This window comes from Dipodomys merriami, unplaced genomic scaffold (genome assembly GCF_024711535.1).
Source record: "Dipodomys merriami isolate MVZ:Mamm:240054 unplaced genomic scaffold, mDipMer1.0.p SCAF_25, whole genome shotgun sequence".
NCBI lineage: Eukaryota > Metazoa > Chordata > Mammalia > Rodentia > Heteromyidae > Dipodomys > Dipodomys merriami.
The window spans coordinates 2,789,914-2,813,789 of NW_027203937.1; the positions used below are offsets into that span (position 1 = coordinate 2,789,914).

At 37.2% G+C, this 23,876-nt stretch overlaps 1 protein-coding gene across 2 annotated transcripts in view; it reads left to right on the plus strand.

Moving 5' to 3' along the window:
- The window catches only part of Nox4 (NADPH oxidase 4), a 201,111-nt gene that overhangs the window by 69,145 nt on the left and 108,090 nt on the right, over positions 1–23,876 (plus strand). For both annotated transcript variants that reach the window (XM_070034807.1, XM_070034808.1), the window contains exon 8: positions 9,608–9,688. In XM_070034807.1, coding sequence (XP_069890908.1) covers positions 9,608–9,688 — 81 coding nt within the window. The remainder of the gene's footprint in view (positions 1–9,607; positions 9,689–23,876) is intronic.

Below are 23,876 nucleotides of genomic sequence, written 5' to 3' on the forward strand. Positions count from 1 at the left end.
GGCCCTCCTTTGCTTTTCTCCTAGCTTTATTATGAGATTCTTCTATTTAAAAAATGGATCATAGAGATAATCTTCTAGTTTTCCCTTTTACCAGTGAACAAGTAAAACATTAAAAAGTTAAGTGAATACTCCAGGTTTTGATTTCTGATAATGGGAGAAAGTAAACAGATGGTTCCATATGTGTCAATCTATTAAAATAAAGAATAGATCTTATTTGTCAATAACAGGAATGTACATATTTGTCATTTTAAAAGATTTTTAAATGATAATTATTAAATACTGCCTTCGTGTATAGATAAAGATAATTATAGGAAATAAGGTAGTAATTAAGTTATATGCTTACAAAATTAAAAAGAATGAAAGCCAGAATTCAGAGCACAATACAATAGATGTATTTCTTTAAGAATCAGAAAAAATAAAAGATTGACGGGGAGATGGCGGAGGAGAAGCTGGAGGCTAAACAAGCTCTCACATAGAAAGCAGTTTTAGTGTTCCAGTGAACAGTCCTAAGCCAGAGAATCACACCAAGTATGCTATCACAGAGAGGGAATATCCAGTCTAGGAGACAGATCTGACCACTTGCCAGCAGTTGCTGCTGTGATGGCGGCATACCTGCAACACAGAGAGTCCGGGACAAAGGCACCAGACACAGTGGGGAAATGGATCCTACTTAACACCAGCAAGAACTGACAAGGAGCAGACATCTTCATCCTGCAGTTCACAGACCAGAGACGACCCAGGAACCAAGACTCCAACGTGAGTAGAAGCCTGACATCCTCACTCCTTCTCAGGGAGCAGAGGAGGGAAGGCCACTCCTCTCCCCCACTACTAGAGATCTCCATCTTTGATACTGACAAAGGCCTGGCTGAGCAGCCAGCTCCAACTCAGGCCTTGGAAGAAAACAAGAGTCATTTAGCAGGTCACAGGAACCTGACCTGACCTGCCAGGCTCAGCTCCACCCAGGGAAAAGTCACCCAGCTCTGGCCTTCAGCCCAAGAGTGGCTTTCTTCACTGGGTAAACAGAGCCAGAGGCTGCTCCTACCTATAGCAGCCTTGACAATCAATTGAAATTTAGTAAACATAAACCCTGAGAATGGCTTCAGGCTGGGCTCTGTGAGTGTCTCAGAAGTTAGCCCCTCAGGGAAAAGCTACTGTTTGCTGAAAGGCCTCAACACTACCCAGAACCTAGCCTCATCACAGCATCTCCAAACTAGAGGAAACAGCCATCTCCCTCTTTTATTATACTCAAAGCAGATCTCCCTACCATTGAACTAGCCTGGGAGGAGGATCACAAAATCCTGGGTAAAGCAGAGCATTTTTCTACCTGCTCAAACAAAGTGACTTAAGAAACCAACCAAGCCACAGGAAAATCAAACACCACAAGCAGACCAGAGACTCCAACAAGAAACTGGTTATGGACACAAGGCAGATATAGGATCTTCCAGTCCCCCCTCCCCCCCCAAAAAAAATTAAAGAACTCTTTTTTTTAATCTTTTATAAATTTTTTTTCTAAAACTTTTTTAAAATTTTTAATTTTTATCTTAAAAAATTTTTGTTTTCTATTAACTTTATTTTCTTCCTCTTATAATTTTTATTTTAGGGGTATATCTCTGTGTACTTTTTTTTTCTTTTTTTGTTCTTAAAAAAATTTTTTTTGTTTAGCTCTACTGACCATTTGATCCTTTTTTTTCTTTCCTTCTTATTCTTTTCACTTTTTCTTCTCTTTCATTCTTCTTTGTGTGACTTAATTGCTGTTCTGCTCATCCTCATATACCTGTAGTTGATTATTAGACTTTAGGCCCATTGTGTACACACTTAATCCAGAAATTTATTGCTCAATTTAAAACCTCTTAGAATTAAATTCCTTAATAGCAGTACTATGTCTTTATACCTATATAATATTTTAAGCATTTTTATTTTTAAAGTTTTTCACATTTCCTTTCTATCCCTCCCCTTCTCTTATTCTATCCACGTTCTTCTCTGAATATTACATTTTCAAATTTGCATAATTTTTTTATTGTAAAGATACTATACAGAAGGGTACAGTTACATGAATGAGGTAATGAGTACACTTCCTCTTGAACATTGTTATCCCCTCCATTGTTTTCCCCCTACCATCCCCTCCCTACTTTCCCCGAGGTTCTTTTTTTTTTTTTTTTGATTGTGATTGATTACATAATTTCCGGAATTTCACAGTATTGTGGAATAATGATGCTCATTTAAAGTCACAAGTTCATTCTAACTTTCCTGGAGCAAATTGTCTATCATAGTCTGTAACATATAATGGTGTTCACATGTTATATACCATATATGTGATCAGCAGCATGGGGATATTTAGTAGTGGTTCAACCAGATGAGTGGGAGTTCTTTGTTTCTTAAGTCCTGTTAGTTTTGTTGTATCACCTAACATTTTGGATTTAGCATCCACTTATCAGGGAGACCATGTACCATTTGTCTCTTCCTTCTTGGCTTACCTCGCTCAACATGATTCCTTCTAGCTCCATCCATTTCCCTGCAAAATTTGCATAATTTTTAAGTGTTGCACTTCTTAATTTTTAATTTTTGTTTTTCTATTTTTTCTTTTTTTTCTTTCTCTTCTTTTTTTCTCTCTCTATACTATCATTCTATCCAATCTATTTTCCACTCTGATATGAGGATTTGGTTAAGTTAACTCTCCCACTCCTTTCCACATCCCTCTATGCCTATTTTTACCCACATCTCTCCATGAACCTAATAATTTCTGTTTGCCAAATTCTTCTTTGTGGTTTGTAGCCCATTAATACATAGTAGTTTGATGTTGAATAGGTATCTGTTGAACTAGATTGTATCTGCAGACTTTTGACTGTGCAACTATAGACTTTGGTTGATGCTTGCCTTAATATAGTGTGCTAGCACAAAACTGGTGTTACTTTATCCCAAATGGGCAGAGCAACCCGGAAAAACACAAGAAAAAAGGCAAGTCCGAGTCTCTCAACTCTCACTCATAATAATCAGGGAACAGAACAGATAATGAATAATCCAAATGAAAAGATTGAAAACCTGCAAAGGACACTGTATGAGCATGATATAGAGAGAGAGGAGGCAAACAAAGGTTAATACAGGAATCTCATGAGCATGAGGAAATTACTCAAAGATTGATACAGGAATTGCATGAGCAGCGTGAGAACACTCAAGAGAAATAAAGGAATGGCATGAGCAGGCTGAGATCAGTCAAAGAGAAAGTCAGGAATGGCGTGATCAGGCTGAGAACACTCAAAGAGAACTAGAGGAACTGTGAGAATGTGAAGAAGCTAATCAAAGAGTAATGCAGGAATTGAGAGAACGGGATGAGAATACAGAAAGATCACTAAAGGCATTCATGGAATCCATAAACAGAGAGCTGAAAGAAGTCAGGGAGACCACAAAGGGAATGCTGAATGGAGCCCAACAAAAGGAATGGGAGTCCAAGAAACCATAACCAATCAACTAAGTGATTTGAGAATAAACACTGAACACCAAATTAAGGAAGTAAAAATGTTCATACAAGATCTAAAACAAAGCTCCAACAAAGAATTTGAAGCCATCAAAGCTGACCAACTAGAAGGAAAAGAAAGAAAAAACCAAGTAGGAAGCCTTGACAGCAGGTTAGACCATGCAGAGTTTCAGGAATTAAAGACAGCCTAGATATTATAAAGAAAATATAATGATCCAATACAAATCCAAGAAATATGATAGATCTATTCAACACCTGGAAGACACCATCAGAAGGCCTAATCTGAGGATAATGGGTGTAGAGGAGCACCTAGAGATAGAAGTTAATGGTCTAGGAAATTTGCTTAACAGGATCCTAGCAGAGAACTTCCCAAACATGCAAAAAGATAGGCCTATTCAGATGCAAGAAGCTTTAAGAACTCCAAATAGACCAGACCAGAACAGGACATCACACCATCACATTATAATCCACACAGGATCAATTCAGACCAAGGAAAAGATCCTTAAAGCTGTCAAGGAGAAAAAGATCAATCACCTATAAAGGGAAACCAATTAGAATCACCTCAGATTTCTCAGCAGAGACAATCAAAGCAAGAAGAGCCTGGAATGATGTATGCCATGCCCTAAAGACAAACAGTTATCAACCAAGAATTCTGTACCCAGCTAAACTCTCCTTCATAACCGAAGGTCAAATAAAAACCTTGGATAGCAAAGAAAAATTGAAAGAATATATCTCCACCAAACCAGCCCTACAAAAGATTCTTAAAGATGTCCTACACAAAGAAAACCAACAAGACCACAATAAAGGCCACGAAACCACACCCAAACTGAGAATCCAAGAACCATAGGAACAACCCAGTTTTCGCAGCCCCCCAAAAGGTGTATAAAATGGCAAGAACTCCCAAATACCTCTCAGTCCTATCTCTCAACATTAATGGATTTAACTCTCCAATTAAGCGAAATAGGCTGTCTAGTTGGATTAAAAAGCAAGATTCTTCTATCTGTTGCCTTCAGGAGTCACATCTTGCCCATAAAAACAAATACATTTTCAATGTGAAAGGCTGGAACGAACTCTACCAAGCAAATGGCCCCCATAAACAGGCGGGAGTTGCAATCCTAATATCAGAAAAAAAGACTTCAAATTAAAATTAGTAAGAAGAGATAAAGAAATTCGCTCCAGACTAGTTAAGGGATCTCTCCTTCAGGAGGATATTACAATTCTAAATATCTATTTGCCAAACAACGGAGCACCCATATTTATCTAAGAAACACTACTTTCCCTCAAATCCCACATATATCCAAAAACATTAATTGTTGGGGATTTTAACACACCACTCTCCCCACTAGATAGATCAACTCGGCAAAAATTCAACAGAGAAACTGCAGATCTAAACAACTGCATAGATCAACTAGATTTAACAGACATCTACCGAATTTTTCACCCAGCAGCATCAGAATACACGTTTTACTCAGCAGCACATGGAACATTTTCCAAAATAGACTACATTTCAGACCACAGAGCACACTTGTCCAAATTTGGAAACATTGAAGTTATACCTTGCATTCTCTCAGACCCAAGGGAATAAAATTAGAACTCAACATCAAAAGCCACCAAGGAAAATTCTGTAACACATGGAGGCTGAACAACACACTGCTGAATCACGAGTGGGTCATGGAAGAGATTAGAAAGGAAATTCAAATGTTCATGATATTCAACAAAATGAACACACAAATTACCAGCTCCTCTGGGACACAGAAAAGGCAGTACTCAGGGGCAAGTTTATAGCTCTGAGTTCCTACATCAACAAATTGGAGAGATCTGAAACCAACAATTTAATGAGACATCTGCGCCTCCTTGAAAAAGAGCAGCAAGATAAACCCCAATCCAGTAGATGGAAAGAAATCATTAAAATTAAATCAGAATTAAATGAATTAGAATCCAAAAAAACCATAGAAAGAATCAACAAAACAAAGAGTTGGTTATTCAAAAAAATTAAGAAAATTGATAGACCCTTAGCAAATCTTATCAGAAAAAGAAGAGAACACACCCATATAAATAAACTCAGAGATGAGAATGGAAATACCACCAAAGAAACAACTAAGATTCAGAACATTATAAGGGAATACTTCTCAAAACTTTATGCTAAAAAGTTTGAGAACTTGGCAGAAATGGACCTTTTCCTAGCAGATATTGACAAGCCAAAACTAAACCAAGATGAGTTAAATCATCTTAACAGGCCCATATCAAGCATTGAAATAGAAACAGCAATAAGAGATCTCTCATATAAGAAAAGCCTCAGATCAGGTGGCTTTATAGTGGAATTCTACATGGCCTTCAAAGCAGACCTCACACCAATAGTACTCCAACTCTTCAATGAAATTGATAGAGAAAGTTTACTACCGAACTCATTCTATGAAGCCATCATAACCCTCATCCCCAAACCAGGCAGGGACTCATCAAAGAAAGAGAACTCTAGACCGATTTCTTTGATGAACATTGATGCAAAAATTCTGGCCAATCGACCTCAGCAATTCATCCAAAAAATCATACACCATGATCAAACAGGATTCATTTCAGGGATGCAAAGCTGGTTCAACATACACAAATCAATTAATATAATTCATCACATCAACAGGAGCAAGGATAAGAACCACATGGTTATCTCAATAGGTGCAGAAATAGCATTTGACAAGATCCAACACCCCTTTATGATGAAGGTTGTGGAAAAATTAGGAATCCATGGAACATTCCTCAATACAATAAAGGCTGTATATAACAAACCTACAGCCAGCATTATACTTAATGGTGAAAAACTAAAGCCATTTCCTCTTAACTCAGAAAGGAGACAAGGATGTCCACTGTTTCCACTTCTCTTCAATCTTGTATTAGAATGCCTAGCTACAGCAATAAGACAAGACGCAAACATAAAAATGGTCAAATAGGGAAAGAAGAAGTAAAACTCTCCCTCTTTGCAGATGACATGATCTTGTATTTAAAGAATCCCATAGATTCCACTCCCAAATTACTCAAGCTGATACAAAACTTTGGCAAAGTATCAGGGTATAAAATTTACCCTCAAAAATCAATGGCTTTTCTGTATACCAACAATGAGAAAAGTGTGAATGAAATCAGGAAAGCAACTCCCTTTGTAATAACCCCACAAAAAAATAAAATACCTAGGAATTAACCAAAGAAGTGAAGGACCTCTATGATGAAAACTTAAAAACTTGAAAAAGGAAATCAAAACAGAACTTAGAAAGTGGCAAAAACTTCCATGCTCCTAGATTGGAAATGTCAACATCATGAAAATGGCAATACTTCCTAGGGCTATCTACAAATTTAATGCGATACCTATCAATGTTCCAACCTCATTCTTCAAGGAAATGGAAGAGGCAATACAAAAATTCATATGGAACAATAAAATACCTCGAATAGCAAAAAAAAAAAAAAAAACCTTAACAAAAAGAACAGTGCTGGAGGAATAACAATACCAAATTTCTAACTATGTTACAAAGCCATAGTAATCAAAACAGCTTAGTACTGGCACAAGAGCAGACCTCAGGACCAATGGAATAGAATTGAAAACCCAGAAATGAACTTACAGACCTGTAGTCATGTAATCTTTGATAAGGGAACTTAAAAAAATAGAATGGTGCTGGCAAAATTGATTAACTACTTATAGAAAACTAAAGTTAGATACTTATATATCACCCTGCACCAGAAACAACTCCAAATGGATCAAAGACTTCGGAGTCAAAGTAGACACTCTGAAAACATTACAGGATGGAATAGGGCAAACCCTAGGTCTCCTTGGCATAGGCCAAAATTTTCTTAATAGAGACCCAGAAACACAACAAATCAAAGAAAGGTTGGACAAATGGGATTGCATGAAATTGCAGATCTTCTGCATGGCAAGGGACATAGCTAGCAAGATCAATAGAAAGCCCACAGATTGGGTGAAAATCTTCATTAGCCATACAACAGACAAGGGTCTCATATCTAAAATATACCTGGAACTCAAAAAATTAAATCCCCGAACAGCAAATCTTCAAAGAAACAACTTCCCAATAAATTGGTGGGTTAAAGACTTAAAGAGAAACTTCTCTGAAGAGGAAAGAAGGATGGCCAATAGACACATGAAGAAATGCTCAACCTCCCTAGCCATAAAAGAAATGTAAATCAAAACAACATTGAGATACCACCTCACCCCAGTTAGAATGCCTATGATCAATAGCTCTAATAACAACAGATGCTGGAGAGGATGTGGACAGAAGGGAATCTTACTGCATTGTTGGTGGGAGTGTAAACTTGTTCAACCACTTTGGAAAGTAGTATGGAGGTTCCTCAAATGACTCCACATAGAGCTCCCCTATGACCCAGCAATCCCACTTTTGGGCATTTACCCAAATGTTTACAAACATTACCACACTAAAGCTACCAGCACGACTATGTTTTTTGCAGCCTTATTTACTATAGTTAACATATGGAACCAACCCAAATGCCCCTCAGTATATGAATGGATCAAAAAAATGTGGTATATATACACAATGGAATTCTATGCCTCTATCAGAAAGAATGACATTGTCCCATTTTTAGGAAATGGAAAGGCTTGGAAAAAATTAAGTGAAGTAAACCAGGCCCAAAGAAACATAGGTCCCATGGTTTCCCTTATTTGCAATAACTAGCATATGTCTGACTCAAGCAGAAAAGGTTAGATAAGTTGATGTTAGGTGAAATGTACCCTAAGATATGTATTGAAATGTTTTTTTTTCTTTCATGTGATTGTTTCTAACATATTTATAAGATGATTTCTTTGTTGGTTTGTATGTCCCTTCCCCATGGTATAACCCCTACTTTCACTGTATTTTATGTTGTTATAATTTCTGGAGGGGAAGGGAAAGAACAAATCAGTTAAATAGGGATACAGCTGGACCCATTGCAACAATGCGATGTACAAGTCATATGTCGAAGTCGAACTTTACATCTTTTGTGGGGTGGGATCGTTTGATGGGGGGGGTTGGGGAGGATGGGATGGGAAGGGCAAACAAAGGAGGAGGCTACAATGCTTGATAAGAAATGTAGTCATTATCTTGCCCATGTAATTGTAACCCCTCTGTATAGTATTTTCACAAAAAAAGAATCAAAAAATACCTTGATTTTACTTTTAATTCTGATATTATTTACATATGTTCAGAAATGAAATGTGAAATTATTAGGAAAATTATAGCAATGTATCATCACTAATTCCAGGAAAGTAGATATAATTGTGTATTTAGAATTTGTAAGAAGAGAATGAAAAAATTCACTTTTATTAGCAAATACAATTTTTAAAATGATAATAAAATATAAAATATGAAAACGTTGTTATACTAACTCTAATTAGTTTGAAAACTGAATGAGTTGAAAATATTCAGCAAATCATAGATATCTAATAATCATTTGAAACTGAGAGTAGAAAAAAAGTCCTTGTAAGTTCACTGAGAGGTCAATATATGTAGAGATTTGGAGAAGTCAATATAATAATTGCTATTTAAAAATCCTGAAGGCACACCTTTCCCTTTATTCCTTCTTTATAGTGTGTCCCTGGATTTCTGAATCACTTCAGTGAATTCATTAAAGAAACAAATGAGCTGTCCAATAACCCTAAAATAGAGCGCAGGAAGAAATTTACCTGATACAGCCTTCCTTGCTTAGTGTTTGTGTCCACATCTGATGCTCTGCAACTTGACACACATCTTAGTTTCCTCAGCTTTTTGCTTGGTTAATTGGAGATAAGAGTCTCTCAGATTTATCTGCCCACTCTGAACCTTCACCCTCAAATCTCAGCCTCCTAAGTAGCTAGGATTATAAACATGAACCTGAAGTACTGAACTACATGACAGCTTTAAATATGTACCCTATTTCAGTTCTTTCAATGTGTTTTCATTTGAAACATGCCATTTTTCCACAAGAAAAAAATGTTGCTTGTAATTTCTGTAAGTTTTATGTGGTAGATTTATTTTTTCGTATTAATAGATGGATCTCCAATAAATTAATACTTCAGTTTTTAAGGTTGTGAGATATTTGCCGCAAATATATACTCTTTTCAGTGAGATGGAATGTAAATGGGATTGAAATTTTCTGAATTGTTTGCAGAGTTTCCAGCTATGACATCTTCTGGTATACACACAACCTCTTCTTTATCTTCTACATGTTGCTGATGTTGCATGTGTCAGGGTAAGTTTCAAAAAACACTTCTTTGAAATACCCAAACCATATGTGCTTAAACATAGATTAATGAAAGCTGCCTCTAGAAGAATTTTTATGGGAAATGGTAAAAGAATTTTGTGTCTTGAAGTTAATGCTGTGAATACTGAAAGGCATAATTCTATATTTAGCATCTGTAGTTTAACAAAACAAATATAAAAGTATATATTTAAATTGAACGGAAGTGTTGCTTCCCCCATTATGCCATAGTTTTTAAAGCCCCATATTACTTTCTAAAAGAAAGTAAGAGATTCTTCTGTGTTTTTTATTTTCCATTGATATTTGGGCTTGTACTTAGGGACTGGTTACTGTCTCTTAACACTTTGCTCAGGCCTGGTGCTTTACCAGTTGAAGTACAGTGCTACTTCTCACTTTTTGCTAGTAAGGATAAGGGTCTCATGAAATTTTTGCCTAAAGCTGAACTGGGATCTTCAGATCTCAGGTTCCTGAGTAGCTGGGATTATAGGCCTGTGCCACTGGCACTTGACTATTATTATTATTTTTTATTTTTAGAAACGGTCTTGCCACTGTGAAACAAAGATGTTACCAATTATGGGTTTATAAAAACACCTTGACACAGTAATTGTTGAAAGGCAAAACAAATATTTACAAAGACTGAAGACAGGTATCTGTCAAAAATTTAAAAAAAAAAAAAGAATGGAAATATACTAAGTTTTTTGGTCGGTTGTGCGGCCTGAACTCTGGGCCTGGGCGCTGCCCCTCAGCTCTTCAGCTCAAGGCTAGCACTCTACCACTTGAGCCACAGTGCCACTTTCAGCTTTTTCTGCTTATGTGGTGCTGAGTAATCGCACCCAGGGCCTGTAAGGCAAGGCATGCATGCAAGGCAAGCACTCTACCACTGAGCCACCTTCCCAGCCCCACATCCTGTTTTCTACAAAATTCTTCAAGCATTTGTACCCTAAACAAGGGGTCATGGCTCCATAAGAGGGTTTATTTTTATATGTTTATACCTTCTTGGCCATGGACATAGAGGTTTGGCTTGACTTTTACACTTAACAGGAACAATGATCTGTGATTAACTGGCCTTAGGTCTGGCATAAAGACACAGGGCAGGAAGCAGAGCACTACAAGTTAGTGCCAGGAGCTTTTTTCAGTGCCAGTTACTATAGTTGCTCAGGTATCTTTTCCTACATTCTTCTCACTCACCACATAGCAACTGAATATTAGGATGAGAAGGCTTGTTGGGAAGGTTCTGATTACTTTACCTTGGGCAAACTTTGTGCTTCTGAGGAATCTGGGTCTTGGTGAAAGTCTGGGTCTTCTCAAGGCTTGCTTTCAGTTACAGGAGCCCACTGCATCCAAGGTGCTGGACTCTGTGAATGCACACATGTTTTTACAGTTCGGTCACTGTGTACTATTCATCAAGAGGAAACAGGGGTACCTGAGAGCACAACTGGGCATTTCCACTTTTCTTCTCAGACGTCTCTCCAAGAAAATTTAAGGAGAGATTTAAGACCATTGTTAGTTCTTTGTTGTTGTTCTAGTTCTGCAGCTTTCACTCAGGGCTTTGTACTGTCCCTGAGCGTTTGTGCTCAAAGCTAGGCCTTTAGATCTTTAGTACAGCTCTGCTTCTGGCTTTTTAGTGGTTAAGTAGATATAAGAGTCTCATGGACTTTCCTGCCCAGGCTGCCTTCAAAGCATGATCTTCAAGATCTCCACCTTCTGAGTGGTTTGGTTTATGGGCATCAGTTACTGGTTCCTAGATTTTACTTCAGAAGGCTTATATAATTTGTTGGTCCCGTGGTCATAGATGGACCAGTAAGAAGAGATTGCTCAGTGAGTACCCTTGGTATCCACAGGTATGTACTTTCAAGGAGACTGCCTCTGAGGAAAATCATGGATCTTTGAGATATAAAGTTCTGTAGTCTAAAATTGCTCAAATTGCCGGGTGCCAGGTGGCTCATGCCTGTAATCCTAGCTACTCAGAAGGCTGAGATCTGAGGATCGCGGTTCAAAGCCAGCCTGGGCAGGAAAGACTGTGAGACTCCTATCTCCAATAAACCACCAGAAAACCGGAAGTGGCAATGTAGCTCAAGTGGTAGAGCGCTCACCTTGAGCTGAAGAGCTGAGGGACAACGCCCAAGCCCAGAGTTCAAGCCCCACGACCGACCAAAAAATAAATAAATAAAATAAAATAAAATAGCTCAAATTTACCTGTCATATGCACAACATAACTTGAAATCACACAAAGTACACTACATTGGCACAAAATTACTGTGTAAACATTAATACTGTTTGCCAAAAAGTGGGTCATATTTGATTCTCTTGATCTCCAATTCTGTGGATGTTTGATTCATTTATCCCAGACACTGCCCAACTTCTGTACTAAACATGGGTTGCCTTTCCACAAACCAGAAATTTTTACTTTATCACTTTAAGTAAGTACCTTCGCTTTTGCTTTACATTTTGGAAGGCAGACTTTCACAAAATCAATAATAGGGAAGCAGCAGCTCAAAGGACGTAAGCACAGCTGGCGATACATGAGACAGAGTTATTCAGGATCAACTGAGCTGTATAATACATGGCTGAGAGTGAAATATTTCTATTTTTGAAATTTATTTTTCTGTTTCTTATTTTTGTTAATTTTTTCAACCACAACTGGTCAAAACTGCACGTGAACAAATCCACAAATATGGTGGTGGTTCTGTAATGTGTGTGTGTGTGCGTTTAGTGGTACTGGCTATCGAACCTGGAGCATTGTAACCTACTAGGCAATCCCTTTGCCACTAAGCTACACTACAGCCTGGTGTTGCCATACTTTAAAATGAAATTATATAATGCATTCTCCATACCTCAAGTGTAAATTCAAAATTCCTCAAATATCTTATGTCCCCCACTGTTAAATACAATTTTTATTACCTTTTTATACGTATGAAAAACTGAAACTTGGTGAAGTATACCTAGTGATGGAACTTAGATTCAAACCCAGGCACTTTGATGTAAAAACTCCTAATTTCACTTCTAGACTATGTGCTTTTGAGGGCTAGTTCTTCTGAGAATTTCATCTTAAGAGGTGTGAAAGGTTATTATTTAGACTTTTGTGGTTTTTAATATATCTATTTTCTTTCCTTTCTTCCTGTCAGATAAGACAAAATGTAATGTGTGTGTGTGTGTGTGTGTGTGTGTGTGTGTGTGTGCGTGTGCGCACGCGCGCACGCGCACCTGTCCTAGGTGCTGTCCCTAAACTTTTTGGTCCAGAGCTAAAGTTCTAATACTTGAACCACAAACTCCACTTTCAGCTTTTTTGGTAGCTAATTGATTTTTTATTTGTTTTTATTAATAAGTTTTTTTTTATTGTGAAAATACCTTACAGAGGGGTTACAATTACATGAGCAAGGTAATGAGTACATTTCTTATCAAGCATTGTTGCCTCCTCCTTTGTTTCGAACCACAATCCTCAGATCTCAGCCTCCTTGAGTAGCTAGGATTACAGGTAAGAGCCACTGGTGTCAGGCAAGATGCAAAAATTGAATAGTACTATTAATTATGCATTATTTGGCTTTCTGTATTGCTAAGTGAAAAGTTTGAAAAAATATTTTTTTTTTGCAATTCAACAGTCAATTATTTTCTTCTTTTAAAATGATTATTAATTAGATACACAAAGGGATTTTACTTTAACATGTCCACTTAAATATGCAATGCATCTTGATCATGCATCTTGATTATGATGCCCTTCTCTGTTTTCCTTCACCTTTTTCAAAGCAGGCTCTGATGTTTGTTCCATTTCACTTATGAATCTAAAGTATTTGAGTACATTTTCCCTCCCTCCCCTCCTACATTCTTCTGCCTTTCACTAGTAACAAATAAGACATGTTTTAACTTGATAATACTTTTTCTGAAGTGTGTTAGTTAATATATCATACCCACATATACCTTATTTCAGTGTATTATACACAAATATACTCTTTACACATAAGCACAATACAAATATAATCATTTAATTTTAGTTGAAAAAAAGCAATGCAGATTGTGCTTCTAGTATTGGAACAGTTACTATTAGCAAATTTTCCAGTTTTTCCAGACTATTCTTTTTTGTTGATAAAGTAGTTAAGTCTTTTTTTGTTTTGTTTTTTTTTTTTTTGGGTCCAGTCGTGGGGCCTGAACTCTGGGTCTGGGTGCTGTCCCTCAGCTCTTCAGCTCAAGGCTAGCACTCTACCACTTGGAGCCACAGCGCCATTTCCGGCTTTTTTTCTTATGTGGTGCTGAGGAATCGAACCCAGGGCCTCGAGCATGCAAGGCAAGTGCTCTACCACTGAGCCACCTTCCCAGCCCCTAGTTAAGTCTTTTTAAGTTGCCTTTTGCATCATGATTGGTAACTTAAACAGATCTTTATTTATTTAGATTATTTTATTCTCTAGCCTTTGACTGTATGAGGAAAGTGGAGTTGTTAAATCCATTTATTTGACTTTAGATTTCCGTTCCAATGTAAAATTTAGGATTGGACAGAGGATGGCTATTAGTTAGATATTCACTCCCCTCCTCTTTTCTTCCCTCCCTTTCTTCCCCTCCCCTCCCATTCCCTTCCCTTCTCTGCTGTCAGTACTGGGGTTTGAACTCAGAGACTTTACACTGTCCCTTAGCTTTTTTGCTCAAAGCTGGTGCTCTACCACTCCACTTCTGGCTTTTTTTTTTTTTACTGGTTAATTGGAGTTAAGAGTCTTATTTCCTGACTGGGCTAGCTTTGAACTATGATCCTCAGATTTCATGCTCCTGAGAAGCTAGGATTACAAGCATTAGCCACTAGTGCTCTGTAAGTTTCTTGTTTTTATTTTGTGGCAACTCTGCTTGACTCGGACTATTCTCCAATATATGATTGATGCCTGACTTACTCTTTTATTTTTATCTTTTTGTAGTTCATTTCAATAAATGTTATTTTGTATGATCAGATGCACACATGGATTTTGCCTTTCTCTTCCTCTCCTAAGGGTATCATCCTTTGGTCTCACTGTGTGTGAATGCCAAGAGTCCTGTATAATTTATCATTTCCCAGTATATTTTAGATCTAGCTTCCACATATGAAAGAAAACATGCACAGTTTGACTCTCTGAGCTTAGCTTACCTCATTTGACATAATTTATTCTAGGTCCATCTATTTCCCTGCAAATAGCAATATCATTCTTTCTAATGGCTGTGTGAAATTCCATTGTGTTTAGGTCCCATATTTTTTGAATCCACTCATCTATTGTAGGGCATCTGGGCTGTTTCCACAACTTGGCCATGGTGAATAGTGCAGCAATGAACATGGATGTGCAAGTCTGATTTACTCTTTTAAACAGAGTTCTTGGCCACTGGATACCATTTGTTGGCAAGACTCAATCATAGATCAATATCTGGTCTACATGTTTCTAGAGCACTGAAAAAAATGGTTTTCCATGTGTGTGATTAAACCAGGGACAATTGAATGGACAGCCTTTTTTTTTTTTTTTTTTGGGTCCAGTCGTGGGGCCTGAACTCTGGGCCTGGATGCTGTACTTCAGTTGAGGCTCAAGGCTAGCACTCTACCACTTGAGCCACAGCACCACTTCCAGCTCTTTTCTTTTTGCTTATGTGGTGCTGAGGAATCGAACCCAGGGCCTCATGCATGCAAGGCAAGCACTCTACCACTGAGCCACCTTCCCAGCCCCTGGACAGCATTTTTTTACAGGAACATTGATGAACCATGGGCAGTGTTGGCTTTATAGATTTGGCTTAAGAAGTTAACTAGGGTTAGACAAATATTTGTGAGGCAATTTATTGTGATGATTTGAACTAGTAGCTCCTCATTCCATTTTGCCCTCAGAAGTACAATCTTAATGATACACAGTTATTGTCAGGATTTGAACAATGTATTTAAATTCTAAAGTTTGCTGATTTCCCTTATATTATAAAGTCACTTTCATCTGCTGTCTCTCTTCACTACCCCTGAGGTGGCAGAATAAAGGGCTTGACATTTTCCTGTTGGTGAGTGACACTTGTGCTTCTTAGAAGGTGGGATGGGAGCTTGAATGGGGCCAAATGAACAGCTGACCCAAGGTGTGCATGCTTGTCAATCACACTCCATCCCTGAGGGAGAAAATCTCTAACTTCTTACACTGTCTTTCCAGTTTTTCTTTCATTGTCTGGCAATACTATACAATTTATTATCCATACTAGACATTTGAGAATGAAAGAGGACACTATTAATAATTGAGTATATATACAGTAAAGCAGAACATGGATTGAATACAAATACACACACATATGACTGGGGAAAGTTCTTTGGAGGCTGATGGATGGTGTATGATGTAGGTCTTGACTCCGAATCACAAAAGGAACCCTTGGCTCAGGTGAAGTTTTGTATTGGTCCTTGGAATTCGCATCCCCAAATAACATGCACTATGTATTTGCCTATGTTCCTCTTCAGAAATTTCAATTAGAAGCCCCCTACCATGATAGGTGCAAGGCTAAGGATCTGGCTGTTTATGATATGGATAAATTATTTTTTGTGTATTATCTGTCACTGTTAAATAGCACCTTCTTTTTTTGTCAGTCATGGAACTTGAAAGTGGATGTAGGCTTGAAACCTGGCAGGGCTTCGGCATTGTCTCTGAGCTCTTTTGCTCAACACTAGTCCTCTACCACTTTGAGCCACAGTGTAACTTCCCATAGTAACTTATTCTAATTCTTCACAAATGCCTAATTTTTTAATGAACCTGGTACACATATTATCAATTTAAGTGTCCATTATTTCTGGTATCTAGAGCCCACATCTTTCACAGAGTTGGAGTACTTTACCTCCTGGACCCTAGGAACCATTGAATCAGTTCAAGGGATCAGTGAATGCCTGAAATGCACACCCACAAACGTTGTAAGTACATGTGTGTTCATGGGTGTATTTAGATTTGAGGCAAGAGGTCCTACAGTTTTCATTAGATTCACCAAAGTATGTGTGGTCCTAAGAAGTTACTGAACTGAAGCCACTTGAAGATGGATTCTATTTAGAAACTTACAATATCACCTCTACACATTTTATATTTCCTTCTTAAATTTATCCAAAGTTAAAACATTGGATTGAGAAGGATATAAAAATCACAGGGGCAATTTTCTTCTCACAAAAAGGCTACTAGAATGAGAAAAACATAAATACAGTGATCAGTTTAACAATTGCATTAATTACTTTCAAGGGAAATAACAAAACTTGTCATAGTAATTCCCAAAGGTAAAGATGATTGCGATTGTTAGCACTTTGGTTATCTCCCTCCCTCTGTCTCTGTCTCTGTTTCTCTCCCTCTGACACACATATACACACGTATACAGGTTTTATTTCTTGTATGTGTAAGTTGTGCTATCAATCTAATTTGCTGATAAGGAAACAAGTCTGGAGACTAAATTAAGCGACTTAGCTAGTGGGGCCTGGGGGTAGGGTGGGGAGAAGCTATCTACAACTGAGCCTCTGAAGTCTGACCCCAGAGTCTATGCATTTATCATTTAAAGCATGAAGCATTAAATTATTGATTCAGTTTGAAAAGTGTCCTTGCCTCTGAGTGAAATACTACCTGTCATGTAAAAAATCTAGGACAGCTTTTCAATTTATCTTTGTAAATATGTGTAGATATCTTTACAACATTTTTAGTAAGGTAATTAATTTTGCTACAAATTAACATAGATTCTGAAATTTTGAAAGCAAAATCTAGTGCTCTCAGAAATCAGGGTTAGAAGAAGATGTCTTTGGGGGTACTGATATATAACATTTTAAAAAATATATGACATTGTTATCTGATAATAAAATACAAAAACTTTATAGTAAATGACAAATCTAAAAAATGACATTAGGTTTTGATACCTTCCCTTAAAAAATTCCCTATATTTGAAAGGAGAGAAAATAGGAATGATTATTAAAAAACCACTAGAGTGATCATGAGCAATTTTATATGGAGCTCCCTGGTTTATAAAATGAGAAACAGTTACATCTCCTAGAGCAAAAGTGAGATAAAAATTAAGCCGTATATGTGTGTGTTTATTTTCCATATAAATCTTTCTGTTTTTATCAGTTAATTTACTAGGAAACTAAGCTAATATAATTAATTCTGGAGTACTTTGTGTATTGTGCAGAGATTAACTGTCGCTCTCAGATAGCTACTCAGAAATCTAGAGCATACTCATTTGTTTTATTCTCTTCTAACTTTTGTAAGAGGAATTAATGAGTAAAACATTCTTAGTTAGTCTCCATTTTCGCAAACAGAGCTGTTTATACCTTTGAAAGTTTATTGCCAATCTCAAAATCGCACTTGCCAATGTGGGAGACATAAAGTAAGGGGAATGAGATTTGAACAGAGAAAAAGGAAAAGAAGAACATACATATAAGCTTCTTAAAAATGTTTCAAGGGAAGAGAAAGTCACACAAACACTCTATCTAGAGGTGTAGGAATATTGTGCACTGCATGAAGCATTAGGTAGTTGGGAGATGGGAGTCAGAGGTTGGAAGTAAGTTGCAGAATGGCCAATGTTTTCTGCTTCTTGCTCCCTTAAGCATCTGTGAGGTCCAGTGTGAGTTGATGAGTTGAGCAGAGTGGTACACACCAAGAAAACGGAAGTGTTTTAGAAGGTACAGTGTTTCTTCCACATTCTTAACCATTTTCATATTTGATATCCTTCTTACACCTCATCACTCACTCAGTGTCTTCTGGACTTAACTGAATGGTATTGTTGAATGCATAGAGGGGAATGTGTGGTTCTCCTAGGTTCTTCTGCTTTCCTTTCGTTATATGTCTCATGACAATCATCTGTATATTTATTTAAATGTAGCTAAATTTGTATTTTGTGATTACCACTTGTATTTAGCCATAATTAGGTAGTACTACTATAGTTACTATATTATCATTTAGATAATGACAACTAATATATTAATTCAAAATCTTAACTGCTTTGGTTCTATTTTGGTTATATAATTTCCAAATCTTAACTGTTTTGGTTATATTTTGGCATATTTTTTGTTATTGCTTTTTGTAACTAAGAAGAAAAAAATTGAATCCCAAGAGGAAAAGAAATATTTTCTTTTTAGTTTGGTGCCTGAACTGAGGCTTGAACTCCAGGTCCTCATGCTCTTGTTTGTCTTTTTCACTCAAGCCTGGTATTGTACCATTCAAACCACAGCTTCATTTCTGGATTTCTGGTAGTTAGCTGGAAATAAGAGTCTCATCGATTGTTTTTGCTTTCATTGGCTTCTTACCTTGATCCTTAGATCTCAGCCCCCTAAGTAGATAAGGTTATAGTCAAGAATCACCAGTGCCTAGCTCTTTTTGTTTTATTTCACTTTCTGGTCCTCCCACTTTTTTTTTTATAGTGAGAATCAAACACAGACCCTCATCCATGCTAGGCCCAAGCTCTATGATCTAGCTTCAATTCCAGCCCTCAATTATTCATGCATAGGAAAAATAAAAGTTTTGAGGAACTGGATCTTTTAAATATAACCCCTACATACCTTTCTCCCATAACAGTTTCATTATATTAAAAATTTTTAAATCTTACTAATTACAAATTTGTTTTCCAGATTTTGAGGACAGAGACATCAAGCTTTAGACCAAATCTTTGCTCGCACAATTTTCTTCCTGAGAGCTTATTTTTTTTTTTAACATTAACAAGTGCTTCTACTGGACTAATAGGGTAAGAAGGAAGTGGAAGAAGGAAAAGGAACTCAGGTTGCATTCATTTGAGGAGCTGTTTTGGAAAATTAGTGGGTTTGTTAAAATGAAATGTGGAATCCTGCTGCCTTTTTCCTTAAGCTTGCAAGCAGTTGAAATACTAAGATATAAAGAATGCTTATATGTTTAGTTCTTTATAGGAAGTCAAACCCTTTTCCTTTATGTGTCTGTAAGTAGTGAGGACCAATCATATATGTCCTTATTGGTTGAAGAAACAGTGAAATGGTATATTTCACTGTGAGATTTGATCCTCATTCTTTGTGCTCTGGTGCTCAGATCTGTTGGTCATGTACAAATTGGGTCTACTTGATTTCAGAGTTCCCTCTGTACCATGAAAATGCAGAGCTTCTTCACTGAAATGTATTAGCATTTTAGAATGGTGATATCAGAGCATGGACCCAATGACATGGCCTTCCAAAGAGGAGGCCCTGTTGTCTTAGGATACAACTGAAACTCTCGATGCAGGCACTGGCTTCTAAGTTTGAGCAGCACTGCCATTAAGAATTAAGCATAATTCCTGCTGTGGTTAAGTTGCATGAATAGAAGACTCAGATGTCAAAAGCAAGAATCCAGCCTTTGCTGGGCTAGGCAAGGAATATGCAAAGGGAGAAGACACTTTAATAATCTGGATTTCCCTGAGGAATTCAGCATCCCTGGCTTAGGAAAGCACTCTGCCTTCAGCTGCTCCTAACAGGTAGTCTGACAACCTTGATAACTGTCTGCTCAGGGCAGGATTGGCTTGCTCAGTGCATGGCTATCTGATATTGAGGATGCATTTAGCAGTGTTTACTGGTGAGAGCAAATGGCATAAATAGTAGATCCAATTAGTGATAACTTATTGTAAATGTGAGTGCACTTATGTAACTTATTTTTTACTAAGAACCATTTGTTAATATCTGGTTATAATTTTGAAAATAGAAAAATGTATTAAAAAGTCAATGTTTGTGAAAAAAGTGGTTCCTCAATTATGTGATTCAACAACAATTGTGTGTTAAAATAACTTTTCATCCACAAAGTAAGTATTCAACAAATACTGAACACTTAGAGACTCCTCTTTTGGTGCTAGAAAAATAGCCATGAAACAAGATAGACCTTCATGAGAACATATCCTAGTGGATTCCAGTGGAGCAGAGACTTGTGGTGATTAACTTTAAGATGTAAAATATACCATTCAAATGTAGTATTTGGTTTTGTTTTCTGATGTTATTTTCTCTCTCCTCTCTTTCTCCTTCAAGCAAAGTAAAACAAACTATATTGAAAAGTTACATTTTTACTATAAAGAAAATAATATTATAGGTTAGTAGAAGAAACTAGTTTTGTGATTGTTCTTTTGATTGGTGTGATATTTTTTATTTTAGGATTTCCTTTTTTTAAATTTTTTTTATTGTAAAAATACTGTACAGAGAGGTTAGTTACCTAAGCAAGGTAATGAGTACATTTCCTATCAAGCATTGTTACATCCTCCTTTGTTTTTCCTCTACCATCCCTTCCCTCCCATCTCCACAAATACATCCCCCCCTTTGCCTCAATTGTAAAGTTCGTTTTACAACATAGTGTGTCTTGTAAATCTCATTGTTACAAAGGGTCAACCTGTAGAATGACATCGCCCCATTTGTTAGAAAAAGGAAAGATGGGAAAAATTATTTTAAGTGAAGTAAGCCAGGCCTGAAGAAACATAGGTCCCATGGTTTCCCTTATTTGCAATAACTAGTATATGTCTGGGACAAACAGAAAAGGTCAAAAGCTATGTACATATGGCCAGATAAGATAATGTTAAGTGAAATGAACCTCAAGATAGGGACACAACTGGTTTTTTTTTTCTTTCTTGCTATTGTTTCTAACGTATTTATAATGTACCATGTGATTTTTTTTTCTTTGTATATTCCTCCCTCAAGGTATAATCCCTGTTTTCACTGTATTTGATGTCGGTGCCCTGCATCTTGTATATACACTTCTCTAATTTGGGAAGGTGAAGGGAAAAACAAAATGCTTAAATTGGGATTTTCTCTTAGATAGTACTGAGTTCCTTGTGCTTGATAGGCAGGCCTCATTTTAGTTATGTTCCCACTCATTTTTCTTTTTTTTTTGGGGTGGGGGGTCCGTCGTGGGCCCTGAACTCTGAGCCTGAGCGCTGTCCTTAGCTCTTCAGCTCAAGGCTAGCGCTCTACCACTTGAACCACAGTGCTTTTTTTTCCTGCTTATGTGGTGCTGAGGAATTGAACCCAGGGCCTCATGCATGCAAGGCAAGCGCTCTACCACTGAGCCACCTTCCCAGCCCTCATTTGTCTCTTGTAATTGTTTTTAGTATGGTCCCCCTTTTTATTCAGGCCAGCTTAGACTGCCAGGTAGAATGACAAGTATACACCATTATGTCTAGCTTTTTATTGATTGAGATGTGATCTCACTAACTTTTAGCAGCAGTTGGACACAAACCATCACCCCCTGATTTCTGCTTCCTGAGTGGCTAGGATTACAGGTGTGAGCTATAGTCCCAGGAATAATTTGTAATATTTATGTTCAGAATTTGTATGTTTTGTGATTTTATTATTTGTATGTTTTAAACTACTATATGTCATCCAAGGTACTATATTATTTTCTATAACATTAGCACAGGCAGGCAATAAAAATCATCCAAACAATTAAAAAGCCAGCAATAGGATACATAAAAGGCATTTAAGAGAAAAACAAAATAAGTCACATACCTGTATTTTTGTAATGTTGTAGAATGTTGAAGGCACATGTTAAAGTTTTCATAAGAGCAAAAAAAGGCATTTAAGCCATTTATTTGATGCATTATAATTTATGTCTCGTGATAGAAGAATACTTGGCAGTCCTCAGATTCTTCAGATTTTTCTCCTTGGGAATATAATACAAGGAGTCTTAGAATTAACACTAAGGATTTCTAACTCCTCAAAGTTCGTGTGGCTGCTCAAGATCTCCTATTTCCTAACTCTTTTCTCCTTGTGGTTTTTACTTCAAAAAGTTGGTTAGTTATTTGTGATAGCTATAGTACACACAAGGAATTTCCTTTTTACTTTTGGTCCTGGGGCTTGAACTCAGAGGCTGGAAGATATCCCTGAACTGTTGTGCTCAAGGCTAGCACTCTACTACTTGAACTACAGCACCAATTCTGGCTTTTTGGTGGTGAATTTGAGATAAGAGTCTCACAGATTTTCCTGTCCATTTTCCAACTTCCATTTCCAGATCACAGCCCACCTGACTTACTAGGATTACAGGCATGAGCCATCAGTGCCTGGTAGAATGTCCCTTTTTGATTTCAAGATACACTTCTTGTATGGAACAAATAATGTACTTATTTATTGTTTTTAAAATCAATTATTAGGTAATGCAGAAGAGACCTACTATGTGTAAATAGTGTGCTGAGGGGAGATAGGGATGGGCAGTGGGAACAGAGAGACGAGTTGAGAATTCCCTGGACATGTTTCCTCTACCAACAAAGGAGCGGACTCACCTCGGCTCAGCTTGTTCCCCCACACTGAAATCATTCTCCTGCTCTAGACTAATTGGAGCTCAACATTCTTCACTCACCTAGCTCTCTAGAAAGGACTTTCCAAAATGGTATAATCAAAGTTCATCACCCATCTGTACAGTGCATTATACATCTAGATGACACTAACAATTACACTCCTTCACTGATGTAATGTTCATGCTTTCATATTAGATCTATTGTGTATCCTCAAATTTCATTTGAAGTAAAATGAAAAATTTAGTTTATTTACTGGGAGCTGGTGGCTTATGGCTGTAATCCTGTCTACTCAAGAGCCTGAGATCTGAGGATCCTGGTTCAAAGCCAGCCTGAGCAAAAAAGTCAATAAGACACTTATCTACAATTTACTAGCAAAATACCAGGAATAAACCACTCAAGTGGTAGCACACCCACCTAAAGTGAAAAAGGTAAAGGACAGGACATGGCCTCATTATTGGTATATGCTTGTATGCGCCTGAGTGTGTGCACACATATGCGGTTGTGTGCATACACTCACACACACACTCACACACACATACACACACACACAAATTCAGTTTGTTGCTTATACTGGCCACATTTTTATGTTCAAGAGCCACATGTGGTTTTCAGATATAGCACAGAGTTAGACAACCTTTGCCAGCATGCAAGTTTCCATAGGAAAGTGACTTGCTTGGTGAGGACAAAGACCACATCATTTCTCTTATTTAGAGATACAGCCAGATAGTCATCATGCTAGTGTTTATTGAAGTAAAAATTTGTGGTGTTTATGATTACATGAATATCCAGTAGAAGATGCTCAGTAGAGTCTGAAAATTCAAAAGTACTTAGAAAGATTGCATGTGTTTTCACCTATCATGGATTTGTAGTGTGTCTATGGAGGGCAATGATTTTTGTCTAGTTTTTAGAAAAAAATGTATTACATTTATAAGAGATTTTAGTTTCTCCTAAATATGACACACAAGAAATCTAGCAATAAAAATATAGTTTT